Source organism: Hippoglossus stenolepis, chromosome 21, assembly GCF_022539355.2.
Source record: "Hippoglossus stenolepis isolate QCI-W04-F060 chromosome 21, HSTE1.2, whole genome shotgun sequence".
Classification (NCBI taxonomy): Eukaryota; Metazoa; Chordata; class Actinopteri; order Pleuronectiformes; family Pleuronectidae; genus Hippoglossus; species Hippoglossus stenolepis.
The window spans coordinates 13,604,963-13,629,944 of NC_061503.1; the positions used below are offsets into that span (position 1 = coordinate 13,604,963).

The following is a 24,982-nucleotide window of genomic DNA, read 5'->3' on the forward strand; positions in this document are numbered from 1 at the left end:
TGCCCCATTGTGAGAAGATGGTTATCATAAAGAAATAAAAAATGAAATACAATCAGTCACATGGACCTTCTCTTCTTTGAGCACATGAGCCTCACAGCTGGAAACTGAGAATAGAAAAGAATAGAATAGAATAGAGGCAATATCAATAACATAACCAGAGGCAGCAGCTACTGCCTCTGTTTGTGTCTGCTGTGTTAAAGTGTGCTGCCTGCACTTCACAGCACTGGCCCTTCCTCAGCAGCAGGCGCCGTATGTGTCCTGGATGTGGAAGGAGTCAATGTGTTCATTGATGTTCGTACAAGAGTGCGCTCTTAAATTCTTCTTCAGGGTCTTTTGAATGCGAAATCTCTCTTTCTTTTCTAAAGGCTTGGAAATCTGGTGATCATGACTAGAGAGCTGTGTGCCTGATTCTCTCCTGCTATATTTGTTTGTTGTAATGGTGGAGGTGGTGGGAAGGATGCAAGTCAGCGGGGGTGTAGGGGCAGGAAATGTTCTTTCTTTTCCCCTGGCTTTTGTGGAGCGGGGAGAGCGAAGCCTCCCACGTCGACTGCTTTTGTTTTCGCTGCGCTCTGCGGTTCTCTGTGCGGCTGGAGCACCCAGCAGCCTGCCAGACGATTCCCGGGCACGCATTGTCCCGCAGTGGCCACAGGGCAGGTGCGGGGCCTCCTTTCCCCTGGGACCACCGAGCGCTGCCGCCATTGACGTCAGCGGCGAGGCCAAGTCGAGGCTAGAGCGTGTGCGATGATCACACGGCATGTAGAGCGAGCGTGTGTGCTGATTGAAGACATCAGACCACAGGAAGTCCACAGCAGCTGACTGACCATATATATGCATTCAGCGATTTGACTGATGGCAAAGTGGATTCCTTGAGTTTTTGGCAAGAAATATAAAAGAGGGTTAAGAAATCTACTGCAACATATGAACCAAAACTCAACTTTCTGTTATTGCGTTCCTTTCTGGCCTTCATAGACTGAAGAGGACAGAGTGGACTGTGGCGGCAGCAGTCTCTCAGGCCGGCCTGTTGCTATTTGCCTCACTTTGGGGCTTTTCAGGGGAAAAAAGCAAACCCTCTAAGACCACAAGTGACTATGATGTAAATCGGCTGGCTTCTAGTTCCCTCTCCCTCTCTCTCCCTCTCCCTCTCTCTCCCTCTCTCTCTCAGTCCCATACACACCCTCTCTAACACCCTTCGTCTAAATGTGGACTCAGTGGATGGGCATTTTGAACTGTCTTCTCAATGGCCGGGGCCCCTTCACAAAAGAACTCATTTAAATGGCCACTAAAGCTTTTCAGCACAGAGAGATGAAGAATTGACAACATTCTTTCACATCATTACCCGAGGGAGGAGCGGGGAGAGGTTAGGAGGTGAGAGATAGGAGGGGTGGCGAGAGAGAGAAAAAGAGGGAGGGAAAGCAGAGGCCATCTTCTCGCGTTCAGCTGCCGACTCATCAGGCTGCGTTTGGCAGCTGTCATAACCCCCCCACCCCCCCCACCCTGGTAGTGTTTCTACCAGTTTCTTTTTCATCCCTCTATTCTCGATGTGCAGATCAGATCGGGAGCCCCTATGCAACAAGAAGTGTCTTGGTTTGTGTTTCTTTTTAACGAATCCCATTCCACCTACCCCCCTCCACCTCCGACACACAAACCCCCAGCCCCTCTCTCCTCCTCTCCTCCCCTCCCCAGCCTTTTCAGCTCAGGGCTGTGAATGAGTCCCAGGAGTCTCTCTGCCTCCCTGGAGTTCTGCTGGGGTTCATTAATCTTTCATTGGGACCATGGCAATAGGGAATGCCCCCACTCCGCTCCCATCTCCCAGCCCCCAATCCCGCTCCCTTACCACCGTCACTGTAAAATAGAGATCTGCACGGGCCGTACACATGGACAACTACGTACTGGAAATTTTAGCGCCGGGCTCCTGAATGAGCTGTTGCTGTATTTGACTCTCACACGGGCCTGATATTAACTTCAGACTCACACAGATGATTAGTTTGCAGCATTAAGCTCCTCTCACGTCAGTCTCGCCCTGGGCCCACAGCTTTGCATTTGTATTGTCAATGAGCATCGGGCAGCCGAGCATCTTATGTATGTATGCCCCCTCCTGCCAACATCTTGTCCTATTAATGTTTTTCAAAGTCTGTTGGAAATGTGCCACAGTGGAGCTGTTTTTTTTTTTCTTTCTTGCATGGGCTAAAGTCACTAATGAGGGTGTGTGGCCTATGAGAGAGGAGACTGAACACACACACACACACACACACACACACACACACACACACACACACACACACACACACACACACACACACACACACACACACACACACACACACACACACACACACACACACACACACACACACACACACACACACACACACACACACAAGCGGCTTGGTCTCTCACTCCTCTCCCCCTGAACATATCATCCATGTTATGATAAGCCTGATTAGTGCTGCTTCTTTGACTGCTGAGGGCAGGATAAGATTGTGTGGTTAAAGAGGCGAGGAGCAGCCTCTGCCACCAGCCTAATCTACAGCAGAGCTCTAATCTGGTTATCTCGTGGTCTGGGACTGTGTGTATTAGTGTCTGTCCCTGCTTGGCCTGATGAGAGGGGCTGAGCGCCGGTTAACACAGGGGCCCACGGCAGCACACCCCTAAAGCTCCACTGTAATCTTTGGGTAATTGAAAAAAGGGGGCCTGCGCCACTTAGGAGCACAAAGAGAAGATTACATAGCTAAAACTAATTTGGCAAAAATGCAGAAATGGATTTTCAGCCCCACCTCCTCTCTCCTAACCCTTTTATTACAATACATCCCGACCCTCTATGAACCGGGCCCCTGGGGAATAGAGGAGGGAAGGGGAGCGAGGAAGAGGGGAGACCAGGAGGAGGAGAGTTGAGCGCAGTGCTGACTGGAGCTGCTAATGACTGTGGATTTACACGCGCTGCCTTGATTTCGTGGTTTACAGATGATCGATTACTTCACTGCAACCGTGGTTAAAAGTGCCTCATCACACGTCAGGCCCAAATGCGAACTGGCAACCCCCCAAGCCTCGCAGATTGTGTTACCGAATTCAAGGGTGACACCGCAGAAGTGTTTTTAATTACAAACCACACTATTTTCACTGTGGCTTGGTGGTTTGGCGCCTCGGGAGTATCCAGCATTCGAGCTCTTCTTTCGAGGGCTTTCGAAAAACCCAAGTTATAATTCTGTGGCAGACGCCTGCATTCTCCAAACCCTAACCCAAATATTAACACCCTGACCTCCTTTTTTTTCCTCTCCCCCTCTCTCTCTCTTTCTCCCTGTCCATCTGTATCCTTCTTCTTTTCCACAGTCTAATAAGGTTCCAGTGGTACAGCACCCTCATCATGTGCACCCTCTCACACCTCTGATCACCTACAGCAATGAGCACTTCACACCGGGGAACCCCCCACCTCACCTACAGACAGACGTGGATCCCAAAACAGGTAAAAAATAAGTTTCTTTTACATCTTTGAAAGGCCTGTGGACATTATAAATATCCTTCATGTAGGTGGGATACACGAAGGAAGGTCCCCTCCCATCTGCACCTTCACACACTCAACTTCACTATTTTATCAGAATCCATGAATGATTACATGGTAAAATGGGAGAATTCAATAAATAGTTGGATCTCACAATGTTGAAGAAGGTGAATAGAAAACCACCCCCTGCATTGGTTGATGTGCAAACGTTTATCTTCTGCAGAGGACAAAACAATTAGTGGAACTGCAAATAGCAGTCTCTCAGTTAAGGCACTTTGATTGATTGTATTTGCAGTGTTTGATTTATTGTTCTGTGAAGTTAATGTGTACATTCTTGTGAAATAATCCATATGTTTAACTCCGACATCATGTTTACAGTTGGTTATTGTTAACTCTTGTAAACTGTGACTGATTGTTTAAATATATAACGCTTGTGTTTGATGTGTGTTAACGTGTAGTGAGTGAATATCATCTGTTACTTATTGTTTGTTCTGGTTCTTGGTGGCGTTAGAGAACTGGAAACTTAGTTGATGGTCCCTGTAAGACATGGATGTTCAGATGATTATCTTGAAAGCCAGACAAGACCACTGTAGTTGGATTTGTGCATCCTGTTTGTGGAGCAGTTGGATCTGAATCTGCCAGGTTGGCTCTGCGGTTGGGTTTTTTGTTGTGATTCTTTCAATCATCTATCAGATCTGCAGTTATGTCTTCACAGCCTGTTGATCCTGCAGACTCAGGGTGTCCAGGTTTAGCAGTCAGAGTCTGCCCACGCGTTCCCACTCCCGCAACCGCTCAGCAGACATTTTAAGACGATTCTATTCATTTTCCGTGAGCATCTTTGACCGAACGCTTCATTCTGTTTAACTGTCATTCAGCGCCGTCCTTTCAGGTTAATGCATTCTCGGCGCAGCGAATTATTTCAGGCTTTTCAAGGCTCTCCGGAGGCTTCAGTCAATGTTTTAGGTAATAATGTTCCCTTATTATGATGGTCCGTACAAAGGGGGAAATAATATGCCAGCTGCTGTTTAATGTAGTGCTTAATGGGGCTGCTTAATTGGGCTCAGTGTTAAATTAATGTATTAATTAATGAGCTATATTAGGTCTTGAGCACTGGGTGGCGATTGGATAATGTTTTCCCTTTTTAATAGAACTTGCTGTGTTTCCAAGAAAATTTATGTTTTTCGGTTTCGAGACAAACTGCTGCACAGCACATTGTCCATCAGTAACAGGATCCGTCTCAAGGGTCCGTTCCTGGATAACCTGGATCAGCCGTGAACTCGGGGTGTAACCACAACCATGGGCCAAGTTCTGATCTGTGGAGATTGAACTGGCTCATACATGTGCTGGCACCGACTTAGATAATGTATCTGCGATGACAGCTGCGCTGTGTGAGCCAGCTGTGTGGAAGAAACACACAACAGCCAAAATTAAAAGTCCCTCAGTTCCTCATCTACGGAGCATGCACACACACACACACACCTCCCTGCTGCGCTTTTACACACGTCTAGTGTTCCCTGTTTCAAGTTTATCATGAGAGAGAAAGTTATTTTTACACCCGGCTGCGTGCGAGACCTTTTCAAGGCGTTCATTCAGGGCAGCTTGTTGATGCAATCGCCTGTCAGCTGCCACAGATTGTAAAGGCAACACCGCAGACGCCGCAATTGCTCGGCGCTGCCCCCGACGAGAGCTGTCCTTAAATTGGACGTCTTAGTCGCCGTTTGTCTGAAGCGGATAACAAACTGAATTCGCTGCTGTTTTTATGTTTAACATGAAGATCACTTGGACAAATGGAGATTTACTCCTTGTTTCTTATTTATCTCAGTCAAAAGCACAAAGACCTCATAGTTTAATTGGTCCCAACTTGCAGCTCTTATTTCTAAAATAGCTTGAGGTGAAATGCATATGCATCCAGCCGGTTTGCCAGTGTAAATTAGCCGGCAGCCTCAAACTGTAGCCTGGTATTGAAAGCTCTGTGATCACAGAGACGCCTTTTAATTATATTGTTGTGTTCCGTTAACTTCTAAACCTCAGTCATTTTATATCATTAATCTTCTGATTCAGTAGACAAATGTGACAAGAATCGTGTTGGTGTTTTCTCCTCACCTCTCTCCCCTCTGCCTCTTCCAACACATTGTGCCGCCACCGCCGCCGCCGCTGCCTCAAAGGCCTTTGATCAGGGAGTGTGATTTAGCACTGTGTACATGCGAGCAACGAGCCCTTCTTCCTCCCATCTGCACTCCTGTGATGTCTGCCCTGTTCAGATGTGAAACTCTCAACAAAGAGTGAATTCATCACCGACAAAGATTTGGTTCTCTCGTTGTCATCATCTCCTCGTCTGACCACCTCCTCTCTGCTCCCGTCTTCCTCTTTCTTCCGCAGGAATCCCAAGGCCTCCACATCCTCCAGATATATCTCCTTATTACCCACTGTCCCCCGGCGCTGTCGGCCAGATCCCCCATCCGCTAGGATGGTTAGTACCACAGTAAGTGAAACCTTTTTTATTACTCTTTCTATATTGTCATGTGAGTTGTGTGAAAAGCTTAGCAACACCCACATATTGTAATGACTAATTAGCAGAAATTGTATATGAATGCAAATTGTTATTGAATAAAACAATATACAACTGTAGCAGATATTACCTTACTGCTGTGTAACACTGTAGCAGCAGGATGTTGGTCTTTATGTAGACACAGTCAATTACAGAAGCTGTCATTGTCTCCTGTTGGTCCCCGGCGTGGGCCCCTCTCTCTGAGTTAGGTGCCTCTCACAAACTTAAACTTGATCCCTGAACTCTCCAACACACTCACTCCTGGACCACAGCCGCTCATCGCAGCGTCCTCGGGCCCTCACCAACCTCAACTCGCTACTTTGTGGCAAATCCTATTTTGCATGTGTCTGTATGGTCCAATTAGAGTAATGAACCGTGATTGCCTGTATTTTACCCACAATTCCACACGGGGGCTCTCCCCTGGTAACTCTTGTCAACACTTGTTAATATGACAAAAGGCTACAAATTAAGCTCTGTTAATTTAATGTTTTCTCACCGCGATCTAAATAGCGAGAGAGGCCCCAAGCGCAGCCATGGCGCCCTTTGATTTGCTGCACTTTATTTTGGTATAAATTTACATTCATTATTGTTTGTCTTTGGATGTGTAGACCTCAATTAGCGTGATGGCTCCATTAAAGAGACCCGCGCTTCGTCTTTAATTATCACAACAAAACACCTAGTTCCAGCTTGGGGAGGAACAGGGCCCCACTCTGTCGACACAGAGCGAAGGGTTATGAAATTTAATTAGCCATTGCTATCAAGATTTGTGGCATTCAAATTGTTCAGAGTTTTCCTCCCTTTGATCCGCGCTCTGCAATCCCCCAGATTTTTGTCCTGATCAAATGAGAATAAAGAGGCCCACGGTGGGGAGGGAGAGAGAGAGAGACAGAGGGCTTTACCTTCTCCTCCTCCATCAACCCGGTTCCTTTACCTTCTCCTCTTTCTTCTTTTCTTCCCCCTTCCCAGGCAAGGTCAACCTGTTTATCCAATCACAACAGGGGGTTTCAGACACCCCTACCCAACTGCGCTCACTGTCAACGCATCCATGTCAAGGTGAGTTGAGCCCTAGGAGCTTAAAACACACACACACACACACACTCACTCATTCATTCAGTTGTGTGTGTTTGTGTTGGCTGTGAGGGCAATTCGCAAGCAACACACACGCACACTCGCATGCAGAGACAGGGAGCAGCAACTTCTCCCTTAAGGAGAGCTCTCACTCCCCATCCCCGTGTTCAAAAGGCCAATTCTCCAGCGTGGGGGCTCTAGCTAGCGTACTCAAATATTAATTATATTTATCATTTTCTAATGAGGCCCCTGAAGAACATTTACCCCCACTGCATGTCAGGCAGATCTGAAATGAGCTGGGGCATGTCCTTGCTGTGAGTTTCAGTTGCCAGACAGATAAACAAACACAGCAACACTTTGAAGGGGACTAGATAGAAGTCGGGGGGGCCCTGGCACTTGTCTGCCTCTTTGGTCCAGCCCATTAGGGTCCAGCTCAAGTGCTGCTGTGGACATTAATGCACCCATGGGGGGTATGTGTGTTCGTTGCCATCTTGTATACATGTCTGTGTGTTTGTCAGTCGGTGTTAAACTATTTGATTCTCCCTTGAGGGAGTAATGTCCTCTATATTGTGTGGGAAGTGAAAATAATTCATTTTAGATGGCTGACAACAAAACAAAAACCAACCCTCCCACTCTCCCCACTCCACCTCCTACCTCCTCCACCGCCCGCCCCCCCCCCCCCCATGTGCACTTGCAGCAGGGGATTTTTGGACGTGGCCGGGTTTAGAGTCTTGGGAGGAGGCCGAGCTTCAGTTTAAATACAGCCTGATTGGAAAAGCAGCTCCTGAGGGCTGCGTGCTTACACCTCTGTGACATTGATGGATCATGTTGAGGCAGGCAGGAGTCACAAGGGGGGTAGTGGCGTTTCTTGTTTTTTTAAAGCTTAGAGAATAAGAGAAAAGAGTTTGTAAACTCACCCAGACAGTTTAGTTTAGGTTTTAAATACCGTCCTGCATCTTCTTTCAAAGTTATTCTGGAAAGTGGTGTCTGGATAAGAGCCAGACGCCCCCAAAACCCAGAGGAAGTCTCAGGTGCAAAGGGTCAGACGCTGGGTCTGTCCAGACATCGGCATCTGGCAGCAGTAACCCGGCAGACCTGGACTTCAAGTGACTGCTAATTTGGTCCCTTAATGGCAGCCTCTACATTGTGATCATCTTATTTCCAGTGCTGCTAATTGAATATACAGGCGGGGGTGTGTGTGTGTGTAGGGGGGGACTGGCCATGGGGAAGAGCTAATGCCCTGTGATGAGGCCCCTAATTGAATTAGTATAACTGAATAGATGGAGGGCTCTGGGAGCTCTCTGGAGAACGGGAGGGTTTATCCCCCCCCACTCCCACCTCCTCACCAAAAAAAACAGCAAAATTCTGACTTTGACAGGGCAGAGGAAAAAAAATGTAATCCAGTCCTAATTTGTCTAATTGTGTCAGCAGAACGGCAGAGTCCCTTCACACATAGCCTTCAGCTAGCTGGTTTTGTTCAAAAGAAAGGACCAGAGTGTTGTGATGGCTCAAACCATTTGTCAAGTGCCGCGCTGCCTGGAAGAAACCGGAGAGAGTAAGACATCCTGGCCTTGTACTCTTGTCGGCAGCCAGGTCTTTGCAGGCGAGCGCCGCCTCGGTATCAGTCCCCTGTGCCGAAGCCTGAGCTGAATTAGGATGCAGGGAGTGAGTCTGGTAGCTCGTCGTCCTGCGATGAACACCTTACACCCAGGTCCTGTTTAAAATACATTGTTTTAGGACGGGAGGGAAGAAGAGCCAAGGAGAGAAGAGAGACAGTGATCGGAGCAAATGAAAGACATTATTTTGATAATGGGGTTGGAGCCAGTGCAGGTCCCCTTATATTGTGTGTGTGTGTGTGTGTGTGTGTGTGTGCATGTATGTGTGACAGGTGGGAGGATTTGAAGGCCCCCTTTGCCCCTCATGCTTAAGCCTGCCCTTTGATATGTTCCCCCATCATCCTGCTCCCTCTCTTTTCCTGGGGAACAGGAGAAGTGCACTGGCCGGATCATTATACATTAAACAGGCACGGGGGCTACTGCTTCGCACTGGCAATTAAATGGCACTGGCTGACACTGGGCTTGCTGCGCCAGTGACCCCCCCCGCACGCCTACCCCAACACCGCCAGCTATTCTTACCTTTCAGATTGAGACGTAGGAGCCCCGGGGTTGGGGGTCTCCTCCACGTCTCAGTCTCTGTGTTGGTTAAATTGGTCCAAGGCGCCGCTCGCTACTGATGAGCGCGGATGATGATGATGATGCCCCTGCGCTTCAAAGGGATGGCCGTCATGTTTAAACCATAACCTGGGCCATGCAGTGGCAGCGGGAAGAGGAGAGGGAGGGGGAGAGAGAGAGAGAGAGAGGAAGCGGAGGAGCGCAGAGGTGGCGAGGGGACAAGGAGGAGTAGAGAAGAAGAAGGAGGAGAGGAGAAGAAAAAAAAATAGATCTCAGAACAGAGGAAATTTTAACAAGTGCACAGAGAGAGGAGGGAAGGTGAACAGGGAGAGAGGAAACGGAGTGAGTGAAGAAAATGCGGCAGCCCTAATGATGGGCGATATGCAGCCACTGCTGCCGAGCTCCCCATCAACGGATGACATGGCACAAACACCAATGTGTCAGTGATGAAGGGAGAAGAGGGGAAAGGAGAAAAAGAGGGAAAGAGTTTGAGGGGGGAGCGCACTGGCACTCCCCTGAGATGGCCTCCAACAGAAACTAGTTGTTCCTGGCAAGTTTATCCTCATCATTATATTCTGGCTCGGAGCCATGCAGCCAGACACAGCCGGATAATGAGCTGCTTTAAAAAAATAAAAAAAAGAAGGAGCATTATTCCTCTTTTTTCCCCTTCTCCTTCATCCTCCTCTCTTCTCTTAAATTTGTGTGGTCACGTGGAGCCGAGGCACCGCGCTGTAAACACACACGGATGTTCGAATAATCTCAAACTAAATAATCAGTGTCATACATACGGAGCAGCGGTGTCTTCTGCCAGTGGAACAAATTTCATAAATAAGGTTCTTTCTGGGTTTCTGTGGAGCTGTGATGATGAAATGATGAGAGCACTGTGGAGGGATGGAGATAAAACTGTCAGAGCTGCTGACACTGCTGAATTGGCAGAAAAGAACAAGAGGAAGCAAATAAGAGACCAAGAACCTGAAGTGACTCTGGACTTTGATGGAACATTTTTGATCTAGTTTCAATGGTCCTTATTTGGAGATAATGGCTCAAGCTTTACCGATCAAAACCTGACATTTTTATTTCACATTTGAGATCTACAGCTGAAGCACAGAAAATTAAATGGTCAGTAAAATGTGGATCTTCTCAATTTTTCCAACCTCTTATTTAGGGCTCCATCACAATGTGTAGAAAAGTTCAAGGTGCAAAAAACCCTTAAATCCAGATTGTTGCCCATATTAGAGGACACTCAATGAGGCTGTGATTAAATAGAAATATAAAAAAAGGCACTTGGTACATTCCTATTCCCACACAATATAGATTTTTAAATGTTTTACTGATGGTTTGTCATGATTTGATGTGTAACATATCTGTGAAGTGTTTTGTTGTCCAGGCTTGGTTCTGTGTGCAGATTTACTTGTGTTACATTGAGTTTAATTGGTTGCTAATAATAATAATGATAAAGTAGAATCAACCCTGGATATTTTGTATGTGGATGTTTGCGTATATGCATTTATTTCTTGTGGCTTTATTCCGTTCCCCCCTTAGAGAAAATTGAGAAAGCACTTTGACATGTCATTGAAAGAAGGGAATGGGATTCAGCCACAGCTGTACAGTCTTGTGTATAAATGTTTTCCATCTTCTCATTTCACCCGTGTCCATTCTGACGATTTACACAGTCTTCTGTCCTCTAGGTTCCCCCCACACATGGTGCCCCCCCACCACAGTTTGCACACCACGGGCATCCCACACCCGGCCATCGTCACAACCAACGTCAAGCAGGAATCCTCCCACAGTGACATCAGCTCCCTCAACTCGTGAGTAGACTTTCCATGGCCTGTAATCATTTCTACCAGAGAAGCAACTTTTGTCTGATAGTGCTCACCTTCCTGTCTTGTGCCCCCCCCCCACCCCACAGGAAACAGTCAGAAGCTAAAAAGGAAGAGGAGAAAAAGAAACAGGTCCACATAAAGAAGCCTCTGAATGCCTTCATGCTCTACATGAAGGAGATGCGGGCTAAGGTGGTGGCTGAGTGCACACTGAAGGAAAGTGCCGCCATAAACCAGATCCTGGGGCGGAGGGTAAGTCCCAGATACACACTCAGATTCAAGGGCTTGTCACTGTGGTTCTGAATCCCAGTGCTCAGGTACCACACTCAGTGAGCACATACCTCCATCTCTGTGGATCTGAACCTAAATGAACACAATTGTAGATATCAGTCGCCTGCTTGTACCAGATTTCATTGTTTTGTGGTACCTGGGATTCAAGGTGAAAGCATTTAACAGTCTGAAATTAGGACCACGATTTGGACTGAGACATAAAGACGACCTGATAATAGCCCAGTATTACAGATTGACGTCCATTTCACAACCTGTATGGCCTTGTTTTCTGTGTTCATGGTAAAAGCCTTGGTTCTGTCTCTCTTGCACAGTGGCACGCCCTATCGCGGGAGGAGCAGGCCAAGTACTACGAGCTGGCCAGGAAAGAACGACAGCTCCACATGCAGCTGTACCCCGGCTGGTCAGCACGTGACAACTATGTAAGTTTTTAAGTTTACAAGTCGTAACGGACTGATCTTCCCCCCCACCCCTTCACTAGGTTACATGACCAGGATGAGTTCTTTTCTTTCCTTACCTAGCCTGAGGGATCTCTCTCTTTTCCTGTAATGCTCTTTTGATGTATATTTGAGACTGGACAAATTGCCTTGACCCAAGCTACATCGTGTAATGACATGAAGGAATATTTGCAACAAAGGCCAGAACATGATGTTGATTAGAGGAATCCTCTGTGAATGTTCTGCGCCCTGTCGACGCTTTGTTCTGACACACAAGCGCGCGCCGCATTCTCATCAATCTGATCCAGTTTTTGGGATCAAGTTGACCACGAGCAGCCGCCTCAGAGAAATCTGCCTTCCAAAGCAAGAAGCCCCATGTCAAGACGTCTAGATGTTCTCACAGTAAAGAGGAAAATAAGACAAAAGATTACAGAAACAAGAAGAAACGAGCAGAAGGAGGGAGAATTCGGGTCTGGCCTGCAGTGGCTGTTACAAACCGGAGGGCAGAGACAGTAGAGAAGAGAGAGAGAGGCAGAAAAAAAAAAAGGCAGAGAAAGAATGAATGAATAAATAAGTAAACACAAAGATGAGTCCTATTCTCCGTTTCATGTTTTGGGCATTTTGCTATATAATAACTAAGGTTCCTGTCTGTGTCTATTTTTTTCTTTCTATTTTTTTGGCGGCTAACCAACAGGGGAAAAGGAAGAAGAGAAAAAGGGAAAAGCAGCAAGCAGAGAGCAATGGTAAGTGAGCTGCAATTATCTCCCATATTAGAAGAGCCCCATCATGTGTCAGGCAGATGTGACATGTTGCAAGATAAAAGTCAAGCTAGTTTGTTTGTGTTTTATTTGTGTGTGTGTGTGTGTGTGTGTGTGTGTGTGTGTGTGTGTGTGTGTGTGTGTGTGTGTGTGTGTGTGTTATTGTGCCTGGCTATTTTTTTTTTGGTATAGTTTGCTACCCGATGCAATATTTAAATAGTAGAGTTGCTTGTAATGCCCCCTTTTCCCATTTTCCCCAGCTAATAACAACTGAATATGCATGACCCCCCCACACTCCTCCTCACCTCCCCTCTTGACACCCACCCTCCCCTCCCCACTTTGCCCCTTAGCGTTCTCGTATTGTGATATGTGTGTGTGTGTGTTTTTTTTGAGAATGTGAAGTTGAAGCATTGTGAGAGCCATTAACTTTGCCAGTATTGTGTATGTGGCCCTGTTTTATAATGCCTGTGCCCTGCAGATAGACTTGCACTACTGTACCGTGTGCGGGTGACTGTGCATGTGTGTGTGTGCGTGCTCGTTGGGCTGCCCCTTTGCTTGCTTCCGTGCATGCTTTTATACCAACATAAACCCCCAAAAAAAAATCACTTATATCTTAAAATTAAGGAGGTTTGCTAATTCTATGATTTTCTTTTTTTTTTTTTATTCCCATGATTCATATTCTTCTGATCATATTGTGAGCAGCAATGCCGACTTGTGACTTGTGTATTTTGCGCTCGTTTGGTGACGGATCTCTTCTTGAAGGCCTCTCTATCTGTTCTTTTTTTTCAGAACACAGAGAATATTTTCCAAACCCTTGCCTTTCACTCCCTCCGATTACAGGTGCTAATGTCATTTTGAGTATATTAAATTACTAACTTGTTTCCTTCTTCTTTATTTTTTAAATTAATGTATATTTTATTCATCCATGAATGTGCAATATTAGGCAGGTTTTAAAGTTAAATTTATTGAAATATGCTCTTTTTTTTTTTTGCTTTGTTTGCTGCTTTCTTTCTTTAAACTGTTGCTATTGTTTATTTGACTTCAAGCCTAGATTATATTTCATTTAATTTACCTCCATCTCATCTTGCTGCTTTAGTTTGGAGCATTTTTCCCCGTATTTTGGTAAAGTTATTATACTTGAGGAAGTGATTATTTAAAGGTAGATTATCACTGTGGAGTATGACCTGAAAGATGATGTCAGGGTAAACCTCCTTAATCTATACGCCTCAGTAGCCGCGCCTGTGCCTTTCCTACAGGCCAGCATGAGTTAGGCCTCCTCCTCCTTTTAAAATCTCTCTATTCACTCCAGGCCTGGACTCAAACGCTGCGCCGCGGTCACGCCGCTCCACCTCTAATGACGACATGATTATTGTGTGGAGCGAGCGAGTTGACTGGCAGCTTTTCTGCCACTGACGGAGAACAGTCAGCTGTTTGAAGCCAGGTCTCAGGAGTAGTTCCCCTCTCCGGGTTCCAGCCTCTTTTTTTTTTTAATGCTTCCCCTGGCTCGGCCTAACTCACCACCGTGCTGTTTTAGCAATCTGCTGCCGCTGCCTCAGAGCTCCACCACCTTGACCTTGTCTTTTTTTTTTTTTATCGTAGTGCACTGATAACATCTAGCGGCAAATTAACCCAATCTGCATTTGCTCCACTTATATCTAAATAATCAGAATTCAGATCACACGACTGAAAGCATTTCTTTCCATATTAATACCATAATTTTAATCATTGCATGCATTTTGATTTTGACTAATATCTGAAACGCACTAATTGTGTTCAGGCCTGTCTTTAAAGGCACACTTGGGAATGGCTTTAAGGGGGTTTTAGGGGGTTTCTTGCACAATGAGCCACTGCCAAGCTTCATAGATTCACTGTAATCTGTTTTTTCTCCTCGTTTCTCTCCTCCTTTTTTGATTTCCTTGTTTTTTGATTTATTTTATTTTGGGTACTATTCCTCCTCTCTGCTGGCTTCCCTTCCCTGTTGCGGCATCAGACCTGAGCGCTCCTAAGAAGTGTCGAGCGCGCTTTGGGCTTGATCAACAGAATAACTGGTGTGGCCCGTGCAGGTGTGTATGGTGTGTGCTTGCACTGGCCGGGGCCAGGTGAAGGCTGGGTAACCGTACGCTGGGACTTCCTCCTCCGCTCTGTGCTGCTGCCTTTTCTTCCTCTTCTCTTCCCTTCCCCTCACGTAGTCTCTCCCGCCAAGCTATCGTGACCTCTCAGCTCCCTCCAGCCCACGCCCTGCCGGTCTATCTGTAGGGTCCCACTATTTGATTTTTTACCTCCTGTTTGGGAAGAAAGGTTTTTTAACAGCATATGCCAGAGTGTTTGTATGAATGGCGTCTGTGCGTATGTGTTGATAAAGACTCATTTCTGGGGGCTACAGGGGTTTCATTGCAGGATGTACAGTACAAAAAAAGCCTCACTGAGATTGGTCAGAGAACTGGCAGGTCGGGGCTTGAAGGATCTGGAGCCTGATGGTTTGGTCAATATGGAGGACATCCCAGTGTTGCCAGCCTGAACCTAAGCCCTGGCTATATGTTGTTGTCCGTGCAATGACGTGTCCATTTTTCTTTTGTTTCTTTCTTTTTTCCTTTTTTTGTCTCTGTGTGTATGTTTGTGTCTACCTCTTTGGCTAACAGATGCAAATACCCCAAAGAAGTGTCGTGCCTTGTTCGGGCTTGACCAGCTGAGTTTATGGTGCAAACCATGCAGGTATAACTGCTGTAGTAGCAATGGGAGGAAGACATCCACAATGAGCAGCTTCTTCTCCTTGATGATTTGCTCAGATATCCCTCTAAAAACATTTTTCCATCGGTGCGCTAAAAAATGGAAAACTTCTCTTGTCTCCTCCCCTCCTCACTTCGAGGAGCTTCCTGCTATAAATTCCCTCACAGTTCTTTTTCTTCATTCAACTTGGTTCAAGCCCAGTGGCAGAAAATGGATTTCTAAATAAGATTAGCGAAATTTATCTGGAAGAAATATCTCGCAGCAAGATCATGGCTTCCTAATGCAATTTGGAAAAAAAAAAAATCTTACAATCTGGACTTGTCATGGCTGAAATCCATTTTCTCTCCGGGGCACTGGATAATTCCCTCCCATCTTAACTGTCGTGTATGTTCTAATTGGCGCCCTTTGAATAACAATGTAATGCTTACAAATTTAGCCCTGCTTTCTCTGAGGGCCTGCTCAGTGACACTCTTTTCTGTGCCCTCTTCCTCCTCTTTCTCCACCTCTTCTTCCTCCAAACTCCTCTTCAATAACCCTTACTTAGTCCCTACCTGTTGTCTTTCTGTTCTGACACAAGCAGTCTTTGAATTGGGAATATTTTCATGGTAGGTATTTGTTTCTGCTAAGTAATACCCTTCTCTGTGTCTGGCTTGCACCCACACCCTGCCCCCCCCCACCACCCCCACACAACTCTTTGGCGCCAACCATCACAACACATCGCTGCCGCCGCCGCCACACGTCTCATTTGCATTGTTTTTATACCGTTTTTACAGACGGGCTGGAAATCAATGTTTAGTCAAATGATTTTAGGATGACAATTAAAAATCAATGTCACAATCTCAAATTAATTGAATTTACCGCGACAATTTAACCAATTACAAATAGTTTTATTATATTATCTTCACTGAAACTTGTCGGACATCACACTCACCGAGCTCCACACAGTCTGCCATTGTTTCCACTTGGCTCTTTTATCGCCCTTCCTGCCAAACACGTTATCAAAAATAATGTGTTTTTTCCTTAAACAATAAAAAAAAAAACACATGGTGACATCAGGAGACAGGAAAGGACGATAACTCAGCCTTTGTTTCAGGAGCCGAGAGGTTAAAAGTTCTCTCTGGGCTCCGCTTCCTAAAAGATGCATCTGGTCGTAATTTCCCCCGAGACGGAGAAATCAATAACGTACACAGGCACATTCTATGAATCGATATGTCTGTTAAAAAAATGGATATTAGCTCATTTGTTGCGGTTTGACAGACAGTTATCGAGAGCGAGATGTGCACGTCGCGGCAAAATGGAACCTTTTTACGGCCGGTCGATGCTCCACGCACCACCCAAAGCCACACTATCGGTGCAGCGTACACTTTAAAAGCCGTATTCCCCCCCCCCACCCCCACTCTCTCTCCTAGACTTTTCTAGTCTTCTATTCCGTCTGGTGTTGTGTGCTTGTTCTGTTGAGCTTATTGGAAATGCATGCCTGTCTCTCAGCCCAGCATGCGATCATGACTTCATGAGCCTGTCTATATGATTTGTTGCTGTCCCTCTTTTTTTTTTTTTCATCCTCAGTAATCTGCTCTCTCCATTTGTGTTTATGTAGAATTTTTTCCCCCTCAGATTTACAGGGAAGTGATTGATTTGACAGCTTAACTTAAAACATTGGATCAGCCTCACATGTTCCAAGAGCCTCCATCTTTTATATATTTTTTAAAAAGCTACTTTTTTTTTTACCTACTCCCTGTCCCTGTGAGTCTTTAATACTGATGCTCCGTGGCCTTCAGGCATCCTTGTGATAGAATGGAGAGCTGAGAGAGAGGGGTCACTGCCAGGGTCAGAGTAAAGATGAGGTGGGCAGAGATTCCCCCTTAACCAAATCTGAACGTAGGCTTCGCTGAAGAGTCACCACAGATAAATGCAACAATCCCCCTGCACTCCCTAACTCCCCCCCTCTCCCTCCCCTCCTGTGTGCGCACATTGGGTTCCACTGAGCGCAACGGGCCTGGCCCCGGGACTCGGGCAGGCAGGGGGAGGGTCTTGACCCCAGGCAGGAATGCAAACATGATGCCTTGACCCCTCGCACACACACACGCATACACTCACTTGTGTCTGTGGGGCAGAAGCAGCGTAGTGTGGGTCTTGTTGACTTTTGCGCCTCGTATCCAAACTTTGTCCCCTCAGGAGAAGAGAGAGTAGAGCCAGATAGAGGCAGAGGCCGGTCCAGTAACAGGCTGATCCCCCAGCTGTAGCTCTGCCTGTAAGAAAGGCTGAGTTTACATCCAGAGAGCAACCACCACCACATCTAATCCTCTCCTCATCATCATCATCTTCATCATCTCTATGTGTGTGCTTCTCATTTCCCCGCTGCTTCCTCTCCAGGTGCTTCACCTGTGATCTTTCCTCCATGTCTGTCCTGTCTGATGGTTTAGTCTTTGGAATCTGTCCCTTCTACAACCTTTCCTCTGAGCACGAGGTTTATGAAGCTACTTAAATGCACCTGCAGAATTTTAATCTGTCGCGTGAAGACCACTGTGATATAGTGGATCTCCTCAATTCGGAAGGCAAAAGGTGCATTTAAGTCAGCGGCAGTGCTAAGAGGACGATGCAGCTCGAAGATGTGACACTAAAACTCCTTCTCTGTCTCTCGCCTTGTCCCCCAGGAGAAAAAAAAAGTGCATTCGCTACATCCAAGGTGAAGGCAGCTGTGCCAGTCCTCCCTCTACGGACGGAAGCTTACTAGACTCCCCCCCATCCTCCCCCTCCTCGGTGGTCCCCTCCCCCTCCTCAAAAGAGTCCAAACCTCAGACTGAACAAATGCAACCTCTCTCACTGACTATGAAACCGGCCCACCAGCCACTCCACCACCCGCACCTCCTGGCTGGGCCTCCACCGCCATCTTTGGTTCCGCTGGAAAACTCTGCTGCATCTCGCAAAAGGCCCGGCGCCTCCTCCCACAACGGAGCCCTGGAGCACGGCGACGTCTCGTCCTCGCGGCAGCCGGGCTCCTCTGTGGCGTCCTCAATGGCCCGGCCCTCGGCATCGCTGTGTCATTCCCACTCGCTCCTCTCCTCCACGAACCCCCAGCCTCTGTCGCTAGTGACCAAGTCTATAGAATAGTCTATCCTATTCTTCTTCTCCTCTTTTCTAGCTCCGCACACACACACTCACACAAACAGACAAAACCTTTCTAGGCCCTCTCTCTGCTATATCTCACTTGCCGTCGGTTCTTTTCTTTTTTCTGTTCCTGTGCCATAAGGCGTTGAAATTTTTAGTTTTGGTTTTATCGAGGTTCATTGGTCAATATTTGACCCGTCATTATCAACAAAAAAAATCTAATTATTATAAAGAAATGATACAATGAGCTGTAGTATAGCTTTGTGAATCTGCCAAAATTTTTATGGATTTTCGTTTTTGTCTTTTTTGTAACGTTAAACAGTGCAAACAGAAAAAATTATCTAGTTCCACTTCGATATGTTTAAAAAGACGGATATAAAAAGGTAGGTAGATTGTTCAATGAGCCCTTTTCTTGAAAGAGTTGGTTCTACTTCTTTATTTGTATTAAATACGAGCTTGCGAACCAATCATTTGACATCTGTTCAAAATCTAGGAGGGCATGAGGCTAGCGGCGACACCTCTCTGAGGAACAACTTTAATTGTGATGTTACTTGTTCTTGTTTAAATGTACAGAATAATGGGGGGGATGGGATTACTGTGTTAAATATGCATTCTTCCACTGCGTTGTCTATTTTTTTTTTTTGTTGTTGTTTACCTTTGGGGCAGAGTCAGGCAAGTTGGGTGGGCTTGAGGGGCGGTGGGGGTGGGGCGGGGGTCGAGGGTTATTAAAGTCAAAATGTCACAACGCTAGGACCAGTAGTATTTATTGCTTTAGAGATTGCTTGTTGTATCTTGTACGTGTCTCTTTTGGACTTTTTTTTTTTTCTTAATACATTGTACAAATATTTTTTCTTAAGGTAAGCGACTTATATATGAATGATCCATTTTTACAAGGAGGTTTTAAAAAGGCAAAAATCTTTTCTTTTTTTTGTTTTTGTTTTCTTTGATTTCTTTGATTTCTTTCCTTGCTGAAAACCTGGATTCCACTCAGTGTACTGTGTAGATCTCATGAACAGAAGTATGCACAACTTCATTTCAAGAAATGCGTCTATAAGCCATTTTACAAAAAAGAAGAATAGAAAACTTGAACCAGGAGACGGTGGGTACCATGTCTTCAGTAGTTGGAAACGTGTCCGATGCCCTTCTTTTTTATTGCACAGTCACATCTCTCCGACTGTAGATTCGTGTACAGATTTTTCCGTGCCAAATTTTTGTGATAATTTTCTCTGCCCCTCCAACCATGCTGTAGGGATCTCTCTTTTTTTCGTTTTTTTTTCGTTTTTGTTTTGTTGTTGTTTGTTTTTTTTTTATTTCGATACCATTCTTTGCTGTGACGTTACATAGATTGCTATGTATGTAGTATAAATGTTGCTATAACAAATGTGTTTGGTAGCAAACTGTCAAATATTAAAATTTAAACTTAAAAAGACGGACATCATACTGTATAAACCCACAAGGGCCAAATTATGTATATTAGGAGGTTCATAAAAAAACTATTAAATACAAAAAAATACACAAACTGCCACTTTTAAGTACACTACTACATATAGGTAGATAGAAAAAATAGGCATGTTGATGTTGCAAGAGGCTGTAAAAAAAGCTACAAGAGAATCATCCACTCGGTGCCATTGTAGTTGACATGACGCGACTGTAATCTGTCGATTTCTTCTCTGGTTTATTAAGATGCTAATGATAAATAGTTTGAATGTTTCCTTAACGGCTGTGATGTTCCTGTTCTATTTTATGCTCTTATCTTTTTGTTTGTTTGTTTTTTTCCTGTTATTTTAAATGGTTCCAAAACCATGTTTTTTTGTAATGAATAAATGTTTATGCTGTACAGTCTCTGTAGCATGCAGTTCTGTATTAATAAAAGCAACTTAGTATGTGCACATCTGCGTCTTCCCTTTATTCCGCTGGCAGGTGCAGCGGCTTCAGAAACATGTCGAACCAGCGTCTCGGCAAGTGGCTCCTCTTGAGCACGGTTCATAAACACATGTAATTTAGATTTCTAGGAACCGGTTTTAAGAAAAGCAGTTGTCTATGATCACAGTAATGTAATTGAAAAAAAATTAAATATAGTTTAAAGTTTCGTTAAGTGCAAATTACGGTAAAATTGTAAATTGTAGCATAAAACAACATATCTTATCTGAGATTAAATTTATCCTCACCTTGTAAATTCCAATACACACGGTTTGTTTTGAGAAAATGAAGTTTCCCAACCCTTTAGTTCACTTTGAGAAACTCAGACTAACACAATGCTTAAATACAATGAGGTCAGTTACATAATATACAGTTATCTGCCTTTGAAACATCATATATTTACAGATTATTTTTCAAATTATCCCATTAGGAATAAATAACATTGAGTAAATCACCTCAAAACAGCAGTTGTGTAGGTGGATGTTGTTTTTAATGTTCACCAAATTGGGATTTACTGATATTTAGTTTATCATTGGATCTGCATTTACAGCAGTTAAAAGTCAGAAATCGTGTAAAACAGTTCATCCGCTCAAACAGAGTGAGGGGCTTTGTTTTAGAGAGACAGAGAACATACCATAAATATCTAATTATATACATAGTCAAGATATTTATCTATAGTGTCGTAGTAGTGCAATATTTTATCACCATAAGAGTAAACCTGTGAGTATTTAGACCCCTCGAAGTATCACATTTTATTGACGTCCTTATAATGCTCGGCCATCATAAAAAAAAAAAAAGGAGAAAAGTGGTTTTGTCACATTGTTTTAAGCTTTATGTTAGAAAACTGTGTTTAGAAGGGACCTGTTGTGTGTCCAGATATTAACACTGAGCAGAATGTGTGTAATCAGACACACACGTCCTCACACCAGGTATCAAGGAGCATCATGAGAGGCCACTTGTGATTAAAATCTCTGCTCAGTTAGGATTTTATTTAATAACTAGAATTTCACTCAGAGGAGCACAGACGTCCACCAAGGCCTAGCGTTACACTCTAAGTGCCCCAGACTGCAACACGCTCATACAAATCAGTCCCCTCAGTACGACTAGTTTATTCCATCACGAGCTCGTCCTTATTTCTCGAGAAATTCTCAAAAATGTCCTTTCTCACAATGTGAAATAAAACAAATCTAAAAAAAACAATCTGCAATCCGCCCCCTTACTGGAAACTGCTCCAAAAGTTCTTCCTTGGCCTATACCCCCCCACCGCTCCACCGAGTTTCAATAAAATCAGTTCAGTTGGGTTTCTTTGGCTTAATCCTGCTATTTGACAGACAGACAGACAGACAGACAGACAAACGAAGGCACAGACAATCAGTGATGAAAACATAACCTCGTTGGCGGAGATAATTAAAATGAGAAAAAAAACACCAGCACCATAAACAGAACGAAGGATCGTGGTCAGTGTTCGGTCATGTATGTGTTAAACCTGCTGGAAGGCAACTCAACTGTATTTGGGAGCTTTACTGTACTTTGTCTGTGTTTTCCAGGATTCAGCTCTGTTCACGCTGCAGAACATGACGTATATACACTCATCCCTAATCATAGTTTCACCTCGTCTTAATATATTTTCACTCGGATGAATCTCCAAAATTTATTTTAAGTGTCAAGTTCCAAGAAAGACTAAATTTACATTTTTTTTTTTTTTTTGAAAAAGTGGAAAATACGAAACAATACAAACTGTGTAGAGAAGAATACAAGAGACATGATGGAAACTGGAGGACAAAGTTCTTCATGTGCAGATTTCTAACACCTAATCAGACAAATCCTCACACTGGGCCATGTCTCCTGCCGATGGACCCTTCATGCTGAGACAATAATAATGTGTAACTTTAACAATCCTCATGAGGAAAGTCTCCATCCCCCTGCTTCTGTCTACGTGCAGGACAGAGTTGAGTTCTGGATCCGTTAGACGCTCAGAGACGAGCTGAAGTTAAGATAAAAAGGTCACTGGGGCATTGTGCGTTACTATGTGTTTGTCCTCATGCCCGAGTATTTTAACATAAAGCGGCCTTCAGCACACGGAGCACCTCAGCACTGTTGAAAAAATGTCTTTTCATAGCCATGATTTAATTTTGCGTGGAGGTTGTAAAGGTGTTTTGCTCCATCAGCAGTTGAGGTGTTTTGTGCACAAATGTTCTGCATCGGAGACGTTACACTGCAGTCAAAGCCGGCTGTGTTGTTTCGGTCTCCACTCGCGTGATGTTCTCAATGGATCAACAACAGCTTTGCTTAAAAAAGAAGAAAAAAAACATTCTCGGTGCGTGGACGCGCTCGCAAGTGACATTTTTATGGATTGGCTCTGTGCTCTGAGGACAGCAGCATTGATTTCTTATCCTGCTTTAAAATCTACAAAATAGCCGAGCAAACAAGGAAAAAGAAAAAAAGTATCAAGGTGCATTTGAACACGGTCGTAATGTACAGATCGTCCTTCAATGAATGCCGAGTGAAGAAGAACTGAAACGGGGGGGATGGGTTCAGTTGTGATCAAGCAAATGCGGGCCTCTTTTTTTTTTGTTCCCTTTGAATGTGTACAGTGTGCAGACTTAATGCATTTGTGTGGGCTATACCCTTGAACTATAAACCGACTGGCGACGTATAGCGCGGAAGCGTCCGTGACGGTTCTATTACATTTCAAGAAGGAGGAAAGTCTTTGTATACCTGAGTAAAGAAATTACGTTTTTTATGTCGCTGTGGCATGGAGGAACAATGTTGAAGGCCATAGCTGCAGGCGAGCATACAAATCCGAAAACAATGCCAAACGTTAAATATGTCCCCTAGGTTGCAACAAACAAAACACAAAAATATATTGTTTTGGACGTTGTTAAATAAAAAAGAGACGTGTAACCACGTGTAACCACGTGTAACGTCCTGATCACAGCGGATTGAAAAGCTGAAGGATAGTCCAACATAAACATCTTCAATGCCACGTACAGCTTCATATTTACAGATTTACTTCATCTTCTAGTTTGATACTCACCATTTCACCCCAGTTAGGTTTAATACAAAGTTAAAAGTAGAGCGGATGGACGGAGCTTTTGAAGCCTAAAAAACGTAGAGAGCTGAAAAGAACATGTTGAAACTAACTCCAATGCTGTTCAGCCCCGATGTCGTCACTCCTCGTGCACTTTGGCACGTTTCTCCCCTGAACACGAGATCTGCTCGGCCGACAAAATCCATAAGCTCAGAAAGCACTTCAGTAATTGTTTAAGAAGTTGGAAAAGCGAGCCACTGCCCCGTGTGTGCCGTTGTTGGCCGTATCTCATCGGCTCAAAATTTGAGTCACGTGTCGTAAGTATGAACTGGAGTCAAATGGAATTTTTTTTACAGGGTTGCAGGAGAAAGAAACCACAGAGGTAAAGGATTGTGAGGTCACATCAACACTTGTTACACAGCAGCGTAGGTGAAGAGGGTGAGAAAGAAGGAGATTGTAAAAAACAGACAGAACAGAGAGGTTCCAACATCGTTAAAAAACATAATCCAGAGTTCAGGTAAAAAGGCCTTTTGGAAATATTTTAAAAAGTGCTTTTGGGAGAAACTTATCAGGAAACATCTGACAGAGAGAGAGAGTCCAGGATCTCGCCAAATTCTCCATTAACCCAAATGAAGAATGTACAGTGCCACTTCACTTTGATAAGAACCTCTTGTTTGGCTTTCATCAGTTCAGTTCAAATAAACATGAGAACATTTTAAAGATTGAGATTCTCATTTAAATGAATTTTGCAAATCCAATTTTCTTTGTCAGGGAAATTACATGCAGGATTATCTGTTGCTATATGTTTGCCATATGTTGCTCTGCAAATCAAATTCACTTGATGATAAAACAGTGAGGCAGGAGCCAGGAGAGTGTTTTTCCTTTTAGAATTGTAAATTTCTTCTCATAGGTCAGCAGCTTGTTAATGCTCCCGACCCCCGTTTTCATTCATTTCAATACATAATACTGAGTAACTTGTAAATATCCGCTTCTTCTCTAAACTAATTTTAAAAGAACCCTCCCTCTCTTTATTCAGTAACAATTGTCCTCTAACCTTGAAGAACAGAATGATGCACATGAAAGGTGGGTATTTCAGGAGATTCTTCTCTTCCTGGTGACATGAAAGTGCCTCTTTTATCTGAGAAATAAATAATAGGGGCGACAACACAAGGAAAAAATATTTGGTACAATTTGGTTCCACAATGCGTTCCCTAAAGGACGATCCCACGGTGTGCCAGTAACAAGGCCATCTTTAATCAGAACGATTTTGGACCCATTGAGGCCATATTGTGTGTATTGCACTACAATAGATTCTGATGAGAGGGACAATGAAAGCAGCGATCAAGTGCACAGACGGGAGGGACGAGCGACAGGGAGCGCGGGGATGCTCCATCAGAGAGAGAGAACATCCAGAACAGAGTCATCAACCTGCGCTCCGCCTTCGGAATGAACGTCACCGCGTCTGATGGATGAAACCAAACGGACGAGGAAAGGCAACAGCTGGGCCACGACGCCGAGAACTGAGAGAAGAGACGGATCTTCGTGAGCCAACGGGACAACGACACCAATAACTAGAATAAAGTACAAAAGACTCTAAAGTGTTAGTT

At 44.6% G+C, this 24,982-nt stretch overlaps 1 protein-coding gene across 29 annotated transcripts in view; it reads left to right on the forward strand.

Annotated features, from left to right (window-relative positions):
• Positions 1 to 20,313, forward strand: part of tcf7l2 (transcription factor 7 like 2) — an 89,700-nt gene extending 69,387 nt beyond the window's left edge. For 2 of the 29 annotated variants that reach the window (XM_035146175.2, XM_035146183.2), the window contains 10 exons: positions 3,328 to 3,460; positions 5,876 to 5,978; positions 7,011 to 7,097; positions 10,972 to 11,094; positions 11,196 to 11,358; positions 11,709 to 11,816; positions 12,526 to 12,574; positions 13,379 to 13,429; positions 14,580 to 14,652; positions 17,971 to 20,313. In XM_035146175.2, coding sequence (XP_035002066.1) covers positions 3,328 to 3,460; positions 5,876 to 5,978; positions 7,011 to 7,097; positions 10,972 to 11,094; positions 11,196 to 11,358; positions 11,709 to 11,816; positions 12,526 to 12,574; positions 13,379 to 13,429; positions 14,580 to 14,652; positions 17,971 to 18,427 — 1,347 coding nt within the window. In that variant the 3' untranslated portion in view covers positions 18,428 to 20,313. Of the gene's footprint in view, positions 1 to 3,327; positions 3,461 to 5,875; positions 5,979 to 7,010; positions 7,098 to 10,956; positions 11,095 to 11,195; positions 11,359 to 11,708; positions 11,817 to 12,510; positions 12,575 to 13,378; positions 13,430 to 14,579; positions 14,653 to 15,228; positions 15,302 to 15,860; positions 15,923 to 17,970 lie in introns of those variants that run through there. The other 27 variants (XM_035146170.2, XM_035146178.2, XM_035146172.2 and 24 more) reach the window with 22 other exon arrangements.
• The last annotated feature ends 4,669 nt before the right edge of the window (positions 20,314 to 24,982 follow it).